Below are 12,653 nucleotides of genomic sequence, written 5' to 3'. Positions count from 1 at the left end.
ACTCACCAGCAGTCCCAAAATCCTTCGGCGGGGGTCGTGGGTAGCTGGCGGGTGTCAGGCAACCCTGCGCTCCCGCTACCCTGGCGCTGATCCAGCCGGATGAGGCCTGTGGTCCTACTCAGGCCGGTTTCTGCTTCCCTAACTAATGCAGTCTCCAACATTATATTTTAAAACCACGCTTTTGGGTTGCAGAAAATGTAGTTGCCATAGATTCACTTAGAAAATGATACATTGGTTCAGGTGGTGGTGGTGATGGTGATTGAACGCCTTTAATAATCCCAGCACTTAGACAAAGGCAGCTGGGTCTCTGAGTTCGAGGCCTACCAGGTTTCAGACTAAGTTCCAGGTCAGTCAGAACTACACAGAGAGAAACCCCGTCTTAGGGGGAAAAAAGAGAAAAAGAAAGATGATGCATTATTGTGCTATTGATATGTAAAGAACTTTATAACACATTTTTTGCTTTCCAGTCTGGTTTATAATAAAGCACAAACTGCCACATACTTCCATACATCCTTCTATAGCAACGTTGTAGCCATTTTAAGTACTTGAGTAATCCTTGACTTTAAAGCTTGAGTTTGTATGTTAAACTATAAAAATGAATGCAGTTGCACGTTCTGTATCTGTTTGTCTGTCCCTCAGCCCCCGAGTGCTTGCATGGAGGCTGGCAATTGACCTTGGGTGTCTGCTTCAATTGTATATCTTACTTTTTGAGGCAGAATCTCTTGAGTCTGATGTTGTCCCTACCCTCATGACACTGTACTGTAGTGCCCAACTTTTCTGTGGGTCTTGGATCTGATCCTTTTGAGGCAGGGCAGTATACTGACTGAGGTCTGTCCCTACCCCCGTGGATGCGTTCCTTTACATTCATATGGTACCTATGTAGAGAGTGGCTACAAGTTTTAGATATTAAAGACACGTGGTATGCTGACACAGGAGGGTTGCATGCTCAGGACCAGCTTGGGAATCTTAATCATAACAAGTCTCAAAATAAAAAATTAAAACGGAAAAAGTAAAAGGGCTGTGAGGTCCCAAGATCCCATCCCTCCCCCTGGTACCTCAGTTGACTAATTGATCAACTATATTTGAAATTTCACATTTCTTACTGGATTTTTTTTTTTTTAAAGTAAGCTCTACTGTTAGTCATATTCCATCTTCTGCTGAAATTATTGTTAAAAACTATATATATATCTTTGAAAGGAAAATGAATATGCTTTACAAATAGTTGCTTTTTTTTCCTTTATGTAATCCTCTAACATAGAAAAGTTTGAAACTAATGTTTGTCTTTTTAAAGCAGTAGGCTCCATCTCATGTATGTGTGCCGCTCCTCTTTTTATCTTTAGATATTAGGATCAAGGAAGAGGAACCTGATCCTGAAGAGTGGCAGCTCAGTGGTGATTCTACACTGAATACCAATGACCTAACACACTTACGAGTACAAGTGGTAGATGAAGAAGGGGACCAACAACATCAAGAAGGAAAAAGACTTCGGAGGGTAGCTTGCACCTGTCCCAACTGTAAAGAAGGTGGTGGGAGGTATGCATACATCAACCACATGTTGTTGTTTTAAGGAGTGCTAATATCACCCTAATTTTTAAAATATTGCATGCCATGTCACTTAATTATGATAAATTATTCAATACATGATCATTTTGGGTGAGTGACTGTATGAGTGTCCGAAGTTAGACCAAAAAAAAAAAAAATGCCCTTTAAAGTAAATTTGCTTAGTCTTTAAAAGAATTTAACAGGTGCAATTTTATAGGCCCCATTTTATTAGCCTATTTGCTAACCAGCAATAAGTTTGGTCTAAATACTGAGAAAAAAATTACAGCTTGAGAATGCTATATAAAAGTAAGAAATTCACAAATAGTTGATAAGTGTAAATACTTAAATTTTCAACAGAACTGGGGATGAAAGGCTTTAATGATGGGGATTTATTGTTTTGAAAGCAACCACGTAGTATTTTACCTCATTCTTTTTGGTTTTTCGAGACAGGGTTTCTCTGTATAGCCCTGGCTGTCCTGGAACTCACTCTGTAGACCAGGCTGGCCTCGAACTCAGAAATCTCCCTGCCTCTGCCTCCCAAGTGCTGGGATTAAAGGCGTGTGCCACCACTCCCGGCTACCTCATTCTTTTTTAAAAAGATATATATATCAAAACAAAAACACTGTAATAGGAATGAGCTCAGAATGGTTGGTGATTACTTTAAATGTAGCTACAGTAAGCTTATTAAGAGATGGACTTAGATCATAAAATATACAAAAGCCATCCTGATGTTATTATAAGTAATATTTCAAACGATTGGTACAGTGTTACTGAAAATGGGATAAAAAAAAGATTAGTCAAATGTTAGCAAAAAGAAACTGGATAGCAGTGTTGGTATCAAGCAAGATGAGATTAAGTTGTAAAGTATTGAACAGGCATGATTACGTCATAATGACAATGACATTTCTGTTTAGATTCAATAGTCTGAGTATCTGTTTGTCCAGTTTTGAAGCAAAGACAGAATCATAAAGCTGTGCTAACCAAATCTCTAGTCATTATTGTGAAAGGCTACAATGCCTTTCTCCTGTGTACTACTTAAGTATGCAGAATGTGCTGAAGAACAGCATTACTATATACGAACGTTTATGGTTATAAACTTGATTATTTTTCAGCTCTCTGGTTGATCCTATAGATTGATTTGTACTTTGATCAGTTCATTTGCAACAATAATGACTAGGACAGAGATATTTCTCAGTGAGGCCCAAAAACCACAAAAAGGGAAGGGGACTGATAGCTGCTAACATTTCTATGTTCTTACAAGTGGTACATATGTGTCACACATAGGTGGATTACTTAAACGCACATGTGCAGTCAGTGAGAGAGAATTGCCGCTAGTTTGAGGCCAGCCTGAGCTATAGTGTAAGACCATGTCTGAAGAGTTAGAAGGGAGAAAAAAACCCCTAAAACATTTTACAACTGGATTTTGTACCCATTTTATATAGTTCCAAGTCGTAACCTTACATTTTGTTGCTAACTCAGAGGATCTGCTTCTGAAGCCGACCTTTAGATATTTATACTGAATGTTTAACTCTGAATAGGCAGTAACTCTTCTGAAATTTACTCTCTTTTAGCGGTACTTTCAAGATCCATTACATCTAATTGGGGTTCAATGCTTGGCCTTGCTTCACATTTTAAAGTTAAACATTTTTAATTAATTTAAATTAATTTGCTAAACTAACATAGCCCCAAAATTAAGAGACCAACACAAAAAGTCCCACAAATAATACACTACCTCAGGGTTTAACCACCATATTTTTGTGCAATATTACATATATTTTAAAGTAGAATCATCTTATTTTCATTGTTTATGTCTCTTGTAAATTTTTGTGGCCGTATTTCTAAGTCTGATCTGTGTCACTTTTTATTCTATGTATAATATATTGTATGTGGATAAATAATAATTTAACTTTATCCTTTGGGCTTTGATAATCCTCACACATATGTCCTTGCACATCTGTCTGATTGTCTTGTTAGTGTATGTTGACAGAAATAGAATTGTTGGGTCAAAAGGCATTGTCTGCTAAATAGCTGTCCTACTTTCTCCCTAACACTAGCAGTGTCTTAGTTATACCATGTGTCACCATTTCTTTTTTTTTTTTTTTTTTTGTTTTTTCGAGACAGGGTTTCTCTGTGTAGCCCTGGCTGTCCTGGCACTCACTTTGTAGACCAGGCTGGCCTCGAACTCAGAAATCCGCCTGCCTCTGCCTCCCGAGTGCTGGGATTAAAGGCGTGCGCCACCACGCCCGGCTTATGTGTCACCATTTCTTACTTTTTACTTTTAAAAAAAAAAAGCTTTAAAGTTTGATAGGCAAGAATAGCTATTTTATTCTGTTTTTATTTTATTTTACTGTATCTGTTTTATTGCTTGGTGAGGTAAGATTGAACATTTCCAGGACTTACTTTTTCAACTTTATTTTGTGAATGGCCTGTCTTGTGGGACTGTTAATTTATGTGTACTTTCACACACAGTGTATTTTCTCAGTTCTTTCTACGTTGCTTTCTGTTATTGATCCATCCGCAGGATGTATTCTATGAGTGAGTAAAGGAGCTCGCTTACAAGTAACAGACATTCTTAAACAACAAAACAAGTTAGGGTTTTTTAGAGGCAAAAAATTACCTATGCCTGAAATTGGAGAAAGTAAGTCCTCTGATAACGTTTGTTTGTTGTTTTAACTACATTGTTTTAGTAGTGTACTAATTTTAAGTGGTAAAAAATACCAAGGTTCTTAGGATAGTAGTTAAGAGTTGATCTGAGCAGAATTCAATAAGTATCAATGCAATAGACCTACTGTATAAATAGTGTCTAATTATTAGAAGCATTAACATAGTCTAAGAACATTCTGCAACTTAAGATTTTTATTTTTAAAGACAGAATATTGGCTTTTTTCTCAATATATACATTTATATACATAAATGGATAAGATAGTATTTTTAGAAGACTAATTTCATTCATCTTTAGAGAACTTCTGTTTACTTTTTTTTGGAGCCAACTATAAAAGAAAATATTGTCTCAGTAATTCAGAGCATTGACTCTTTCCTGAGGTCCCAGGTTTATTCTCAACACCCATATGGCAGCTTACAAACATCCATAAATAGAATCCCAGGGAGCCAAATACCTTTTTCTGGCCTCTGTGGTCACTGCATGCTTGTAGTGTACATATTACATGTAGGAAAAGGACTCACATAGACAATAATAGGTTTAAATAAAAGAAATTAAAGTTGTTCAGTTAGCCAGTCTTTATATAGTAGAACCAGTGTAGTTGAAGAAACAGTTGTAATAATGAAAAAATGACCTAAAGGCATTATTGTTTCATGGGTTTTGCATGAATTTAGCATCAATCCAATAAATTATTTTGCAAAGTTTGTTTTGTCAGCATTTTTCAGCTTGTGTTTCTGCCACCATAAGCAAAACAGGCAGTAGTTCTTAGAACTTTGCTTAACTCTGTCCAGATTTTGGATTAATCCTGTGTTGCCATTGAATTATTGGGGCACACATTTAGGCAGTCAGAAACAGAAATTTCAAATTGTTTATTACATGGGGTTATATACTGGGTATTACTGTGTTCAGGATGGAAACATGATTGCACTTGAAGGCCTCTTTCCCTTCCTTCATAGGATTGGCCGTGAGAACATATGGTCTATTTAGGTCTTCCTTGGGTCAGATTTCTTTAGGTACTAACTTGGACTCCAGCAAGCTAAGCATTTACCCTAAATTGTGGTATAGTAGTATGCAACTTGATTTTTTTCCCCCTTAGGTGCATGTCCCTTTGTTTTTGTTTTTGTTTTTCTGAGACAGGGTCTCTGGATATAGCCCTGGCTGTCCTGGAACTCACTTTGTAGACCAGGCTGGCCTCGAACTCAGAAATCTGCCTGCCCCTGCCTCGTGAGTGCTGGAATTTAAAGGCGTGTGCCACCACGCCCAGCGCATGTCCCATTTTTAATGACTAATCTTCGTTTGGCATACAATTCAACAGAAAAAAAACAAGTTCCTTGCTGTTTTTCTCAGTGCTTTGAGAACCCGAGTTTGTTGCTGTTTGTCAGCCTCGTATTTTGTTGGTGTTCAGGCTAAATTTTGCTAAGTTTGTAAAATGACACCTTGAGTTCATAAAATCCCACTGTTTTACCTAAGTGGTAGCCTAGCAGAGGGATGTGAAGTCATGAGTGAACTGAGTTGGGTTTCCTGTGAAATTGCTATGGTGAACGCAATATTTATACCAATAAAGACATTGTTCTTTCTCTTAGGTCTACTTAAGAGCAAAGCAAAATTTAAAAAGCTAACTAATGGAAAGACTTGAGCATTGAAAATAAGCCAGAAAAAAACCTGTTTTTCTCAACTCAGCTCTTTAAAGAGACTTAGCAATCGGGGGTGGACTGGAGCAGGAACTAGAATGTGTTAGATATGACATCCATGCCCTGAGACAACAGCATGATTCCTCCTTGTCTTTGCTTATGCTATTCCTCTGCCTGGAATGCCTTCCCTCCTTTCTATCTAAATCCTACCCACCTCCTCCACGAAGCCTTCTCTTACTACCGGAGCCCACATTGATGTCTCCCTGTTCAGAACACCTATGGCACCTAACAGCCAGCACTGCACCGTTTAGCACTGTTTGTCCTATGGCAATTTCACATGCTACTGAGTGTGAGTACATTAAAATATAAATGTGGGGGAATATGCATTTTTCCAGTGAAGTTTGAAAAACGATAGGTATATTGTGTTGAGGACTTAGTGACTGTGGAAAGTTTACAGGCTACACTAGACTGAGTTGAGGGAGGAGGGGAGTTGGGGGGAGGGGTTAAAGGTAGCTTTTTTTTTCCTTTCCTTTTTTTGGTTAAATCTTAGAGAAACATTGTAAAGTTTGAATGGTGTAGTTTTGATAATTATGTCCAAAAAGTCATGGTTTAAAAAGGATAATTTAGTGACAATCCAATTTTTGTTTTCAAGAAATGTTTTTGTAGTGTTTAATGCTATTGAAATACAGTTTCTGGATCCAAAAAGTTTCTTCTTTCTTAAACTAAGATGACTCTGTTCACTCATCTAAGAACGTCTCCCAAACTGTCCTTTGTATCAAATACTTAAGTGTAATGTCAACTTATCCTCTGTAGAGAAAATGATTTTTTTGTGAATAATTTTGGGTGTCTGCATGGTTTCTGGGGGAAGATTTTAACAGTAAAGACAATTTTGATTTGTATTTGTTGTGTGGGATACTAGGAAAGTTAACTTAGCTTTAGCTAATTTTTAAAAATGTGGATCTCCAAATCAGTGTATGCCAGGGTGTGACCGTTCGAGTACTTATATATTCTTAAATTATGTTAATTTAAAAGCATAACTGTCTATCTACCTTCTAATTGTACCTGTGATGAGTTTTTGTACATTATTCTTTGGATAATAAATTATTAAAATTATATCTGACATCATGACTTTGAATAAAACTAGTTTCCTATACTATTAATTGAATTGGTTCTGTGCATAGTATTTGCGAACGATTCTGATGGGATAGTTAATAGCTTTATTGTGCATTCTTTGTGTAAAGTGTCCTTTTAGTTGTATTTTTATTGAATATAGCTATATCAGACAACAGTCAGTTCTGGGATAAAATTAATACATTAAATTTGTGTGTATAAAAGCCATTTAACTCTCACTTAAGTAGACTTAAAATGGTTTTGGTTTCTGATATGTTGGTGATAATATTTCCTGTTTGAAATTCAAGAAGCTATATGGCATAAATGGTTTTGAATCCTTTGATATAAATGTATATTATTCTGTGTTTTTTTTTTAGAGGTACCAATCTTGGGAAAAAGAAGCAACACATTTGTCATATACCGGGGTGTGGTAAAGTCTATGGGAAGACCTCACATCTGAGAGCACACCTGCGTTGGCATTCTGGGGAGCGCCCTTTTATTTGTAACTGGATGTTCTGTGGTAAAAGATTTACACGAAGTGATGAATTACAGAGGCACAGAAGAACACATACAGGTTACTAATATTTTTATGTTTCTCCTTTCCTTCCTCCTCTTCTCGTTAGGGATTAAACTCCTGTTTACTAAGAACACTAAGTTGCATCCCTAGTCTCTAATAGTTTTAATAGACAAAATGAAATGTAGGCTATAGAACATACTTGACGTTTTTCAGCATACCTTTCTTGATCAGATCTTTAAAATGGGATTAAGTATATCAAAAATTTACTGTCAGTAACTAAATGTTAAAGAACAAACCAGTGTATACTTTGTTGTGGAATAGTTTTTAGTTTATGTAGATTTGGGTTGGCTTCAATGACTATGATTCAATGACTAATGTTGAATGTCTCAAAGCATATTTGTATTGTCAGTTGACAAATTTTACATTATTTGCTGTTGCTTATTATGCTAGCAAATAGAATCTTCTGCTAAATTCTGACATTTCATCTTTTCTGTTGAAAACATACTGTATGTGAATAAAAGGTATTTCAGTGAAGCTCATCACATTTCCTGTGTACAGTGTCACGGTGATTGTGTGAGATGGGTATAGGACTGACTCAGAGAAATCTAACATAATGCAGTGTAGTTTCTTCTGCAAACAGTAAATGATCAGAGTGTCCATCAGTCTCTATGTAGTGGTGAAGAACTGAAAAGTGACAGTGTGAGAAAGTGCTTTAACAGGAACATGGCTAAGGAAGGAAACAACATGGGTTTTGAAGTCTGATCCATTTAGATTCCTTTCAGTTTTCTATTAGGTTAAGCAGATAATTGTCTCTTGCTTCCCAACTATTAATTGCCTTTTAAAGGTCATACAAGATGAGTTCAAGTCTGAGGCAGCATATGCACATTAGGTTTTCTGCTTGTTTTAGTTCTGTTTCTTGTTATTAAAAAGACAGAAGATGAGAGTAACTAACCTCTTTGGAACTACCAAAAGAGTATACCAGTAGCAAGATTTTCTGTTACATTTGTGCTGAATATGCTCGGGAGAGAAAGTTATATTAACATTGAGTGATTGGAGTGTAGACCCTAAAATGGCTCTCAACAGAATTTTCCCCATGGTATTTCCTCAGTAGGTTGTGAAAAAGAATAATGTATATGGAGAAGAAAAGTCTGATCAAATAAGTGAGTTATTTTATCACCCAATTGGGTAGATTAAAGAGAGAATTTGAACTTACAAGATAATGCCTCTTAAATCTTTGTTACTGAGTGCTCAATAAACATAGTGGCTTAGGTTAGTGGTGTAATGTGTAATGCATTTCCTGATAGTGTGTGCTGAGACGTATCTTCTGATTGGTGTTTCAAAAGAGACTTTAGGAAAACTTCCTTAGAAAAATGGTGGTATATTGCTGAAAGTGAGAACTTTATCTTAGGGGTGACACAGGGGAAAGTAAGCATTTTTTTTTAATTAGGTATTTTCCTCAATTACATTTCCAATGCTATCCAAAAAGTCCCCGAAAGTAAGCATTTTTACATGATCCTTATATGTTAATAGGTCTGAGACATAGAAAGCCGGATGAATTAGGTAGGAGAAATTTGAACAGGTCAGTTACCTGTAAGTCACCCTTCCACATAAGTAATCTGAAGAGAAGAGAAAATGCTTATTAGACTTAACTGCCTTAGAGCTTGGAGGAAGTCTGCTAGGTTGGCTGTTTGCCTTTTCTTCTGTGAACTTGCATAGCAGGTCTTGAACATCATGGAGGGTCAGTGTCTTTTGTGTTTTTTGGTTTTGAGGATTTATTTAAGCTGGAAAATAAGCTAGGGTTAGCATGTGTTAACATGTTTATTTTAATAAACAATAGACTTTGCTATGTTAGTTTGCCCTTGATGCTCAGCTAGCTATCTCCTTTATTCTTGAATTTAATATCATTGAATGCGCACTCTGTCATTGCTTTAATCTACAGCTATTCTGATTCTTATTTGAATTCACAATTATTGAAGGTCTAATATGATATGACATAATAATGTCTTTTAAAAGAATATAGACTTTAAATAAGTGGCACAGATGGTTTTAAGAAGTATTTAACAGGTTTCAGTTAAGATTCTTAGCATTGAGTATTAAAATCTTGTTTGAATATTAAACTGTCCATCATACAGTATGTTTTCATCAAACATATTGAAAATATTTTGAGTAGAGTTACTTCTACAAGGGAACTCTTACGGGGCAGCTCATGAAACCAGTACAGTTTTAATAGACCCTTTGTTTTAGGAGAGACCGTATTAATCTGAAAAATTGGAATTTTAAAAGTAAGTTACTGCTTTTCTTTCCAGGTGAGAAGAAGTTTGTTTGTCCAGAATGTTCAAAACGCTTTATGAGAAGTGACCACCTTGCCAAACATATTAAAACACATCAAAATAAAAAAGTCATTCACTCTAGCAGTACAGTGCTCGCATCTGTGGAAGCTGGAAGAGATGATACCTTGATTACTGCAGGAGGAACAACACTTATCCTTGCAAATATTCAACAGGGGTCTGTGTCAGGGATAGGAACTGTCAATACTTCTGCCACCAGCAATCAGGACATCCTTACCAACACTGAAATACCTTTACAGCTTGTCACAGTTTCTGGAAATGAGACAATGGAGTAAATATTACACAAATACTTATTCATTGTGGTTATTTTTATACAGTAGTGAGAAGAATATTGTTCCTAAGTTCTTAGATATCTTTTTATTGATGTGCAAAAATTTTTGGATTGACAGTAACTTGGTTATACATGACACTGAAATGCCTTACTTTGTATGATATTCCATAGTATATTAAAAATGGTAAAATTTGCATGGATTTTGTAGGTACTTTTGGAATCTAGAAGAAATGAAATTTTACCAAGTTATATAAAGAGAAAATTGAATTTAACAATGCGAATGGTAGTCTAACCAAATGCATCAATCCTGTGTGGTTTAGTGTAAAAATGAGAAACTGTTGGTATTTATCTATTGTAAGATAAAAAAGTTGGTGGGTGAAAGAAATCATGTTATAAATTTTTGTAATTTTCTTGATGACTGGAATTTTTATTATGCATAACTGACAAATCAAGTTTCCAAGCAAATGTTACATAGTGTAGGCTTTACTTAGCTTATCAATTTGTCATTTTGAAGCTAATTATTTTAATTAGGTTAACTGTACAATATTTTAAGCATTACTCTTGTAAGATTTTGAAAACTACATTTTAACATGGACCTTTAGGGATAGTCACCTTTTAAATCCTGTTGAAAAGCCATGTTTAAGATTTAATTTGCCAAAATAATGTCTTGTTAATATTCTTTCAATAATGAAGTTGGGCAATATAACCGATGTTTTTAAAAAAGTTTAAAATGTGTAGGTTGAAGCATTTGGGTGGTAAAATGTTCTAGTGAATTACCCCTTTTCCTGAAGTTTGGAGGACCAAAAAATAATAATAAGGTGTATTGCGTCTTAGCAGAGAATTTTTTTTTTTTTTAAATTCAATCTTGGTTCCAAAAAAAAAAAATATGTCTGCCAGGGCCTTAAAAGCCATCGTTGTAAATTACCAATAAAGTATAACATATGCAAACATAACAAAATCACTTCCACAGTGACAATACTCCAACCACATGGATATTAGTCATAGAAACTAGAGGCTTTATGATATTTTTTTAAGTTTTTTTTTAATCTAGGTAGTCTGCACTTAAATATCAACCATTTTCCTTTTTTTGCTTCTTCCCTTAAAATTTATATGTATCCAATACATTTAATTGAGAAATGTATGTTTTTTATTATGCTGTATTTTCTTTTTATTTTTTAATTATTGTTTATATTTTCAATTAAAAATGTACAAAATAAAATTACATTGCTGGTCTTGTAAGAGCTCTACACTTTTCCTACATGTACCTACAACTACAGCAGTTCATCTATTTCAGGAAGTTGAATTCTGTTCATTTGTTATCTTTAAGACCACCTCAGATAAAAGGCTACCTTATTGTACGTTTAAAGTGTATTATAACAGTGTGGTAGTTAATAAAACACTATTTTTTTTTTCTTTTGAGTTTGTTGTACTCCGATGCATCTAAAATACTGCAGTGGTATAAGAAAGCCTGGCTTATTTTTCTTTACTTTAGACTTTTATTTTTAGATTCTTGATTTCAGATGCTGGGATTGTAAATAAATATATTTACTTAAAAAGAGGTGTATAGAGGTGCTGGCAATTACTTTTTCACTTAAAATGAATTTATTAAATATAACTTGAAACTTGAAAAATTTAGCTTGAAAAAGTCTAATTTCTTAGCTTATATTGATTTGTATCAGTTTTATCAACACTTGTTTTATATACCACTCTGTTTCCCTTCTCAAAGCACTGCAAAGTATTTTGATTTATGAGAGTTCTGATTATATAAGTACTTCTGAAAATGCTAATTCAGACAAGCTGTGGTGATCATGGCAGGTGGGAGCTGTTCCTGAGGTGGCTTTGAATATGTGTGAGTCTGAAATGGTAAGAGAGGAAGGGGAGTAGGGGCGGGAAGAGGCGGTACAGTATTTCTTTCTTGTGTACACGGTGTAAATGAGGTTTGCATGTCTGTTATCCAGGCCCAACTTGACACTCAGTTGTAATTTAGGGCATAGGTCAACTCTAGGCACACACAGTAACATGGGCTGCTTTTCTAAGTGAGGCTTAAACTTAGAATGAAAAGTGAGCTGTTTAAAATTGTTTTTTATTAACATAAGTACAGGTTGCTTACTTGAACCAAATACTGAGTCAGGACCCCCACCCCCAATTTTGTGTGTGTGTGTGTGTGTGTGTGTGTGTGTGCGCGCGGCTTCTTGCTAGGACCTGGGGCTTCCCAATTAGGTTAGGCTGTCTGGCCAGCTGGCCTCAGGGATCCTCCCCTCCTGGAGCTGGGGGAGGGTTCCTACCTCCGTGGCGCCAGGACCACCACACCTCACTTTTTATGGGGGTTTTAGAGACTCCGGCCGAGTCCTCATGTTGATGTGGCAAGGGAAGCAGTTGGCTGACTTACTCACAGTGAGTGCCGAGATGTTTTTAGGTAATTGAAAATTGACAGTAAGTTTCAAAACATTTTGGTACAAGCATTCCCAAGCATATTTTAGAGACTAAATGCATTGCATTGATGGTCTTGAAAAGTGTGTTTGTGGGCTTGAGAGCTTTTGCTTAGCAGGGGAAGATATTTGACTTCTAGTGTAGT

General features: G+C 35.8%; 1 protein-coding gene across 1 annotated transcript in view; it reads left to right on the top strand.

Annotated features, from left to right (window-relative positions):
• Sp3 (Sp3 transcription factor) overlaps positions 1 to 11,709 on the top strand; it is a 47,420-nt gene extending 35,711 nt beyond the window's left edge. Inside the window, exons 5-7 of the mRNA XM_021154401.2 lie at positions 1,341 to 1,533; positions 7,320 to 7,516; positions 9,766 to 11,709. Of these exons, the coding sequence (XP_021010060.1) occupies positions 1,341 to 1,533; positions 7,320 to 7,516; positions 9,766 to 10,082 (707 nt within the window). The 3' untranslated portion in view covers positions 10,083 to 11,709. The remainder of the gene's footprint in view (positions 1 to 1,340; positions 1,534 to 7,319; positions 7,517 to 9,765) is intronic.
• The last annotated feature ends 944 nt before the right edge of the window (positions 11,710 to 12,653 follow it).

This window comes from Mus caroli, chromosome 2 (genome assembly GCF_900094665.2).
Source record: "Mus caroli chromosome 2, CAROLI_EIJ_v1.1, whole genome shotgun sequence".
NCBI classification, from domain to species: domain Eukaryota; kingdom Metazoa; phylum Chordata; class Mammalia; order Rodentia; family Muridae; genus Mus; species Mus caroli.
This window is presented reverse-complemented; position numbering and strand designations above follow the sequence as displayed.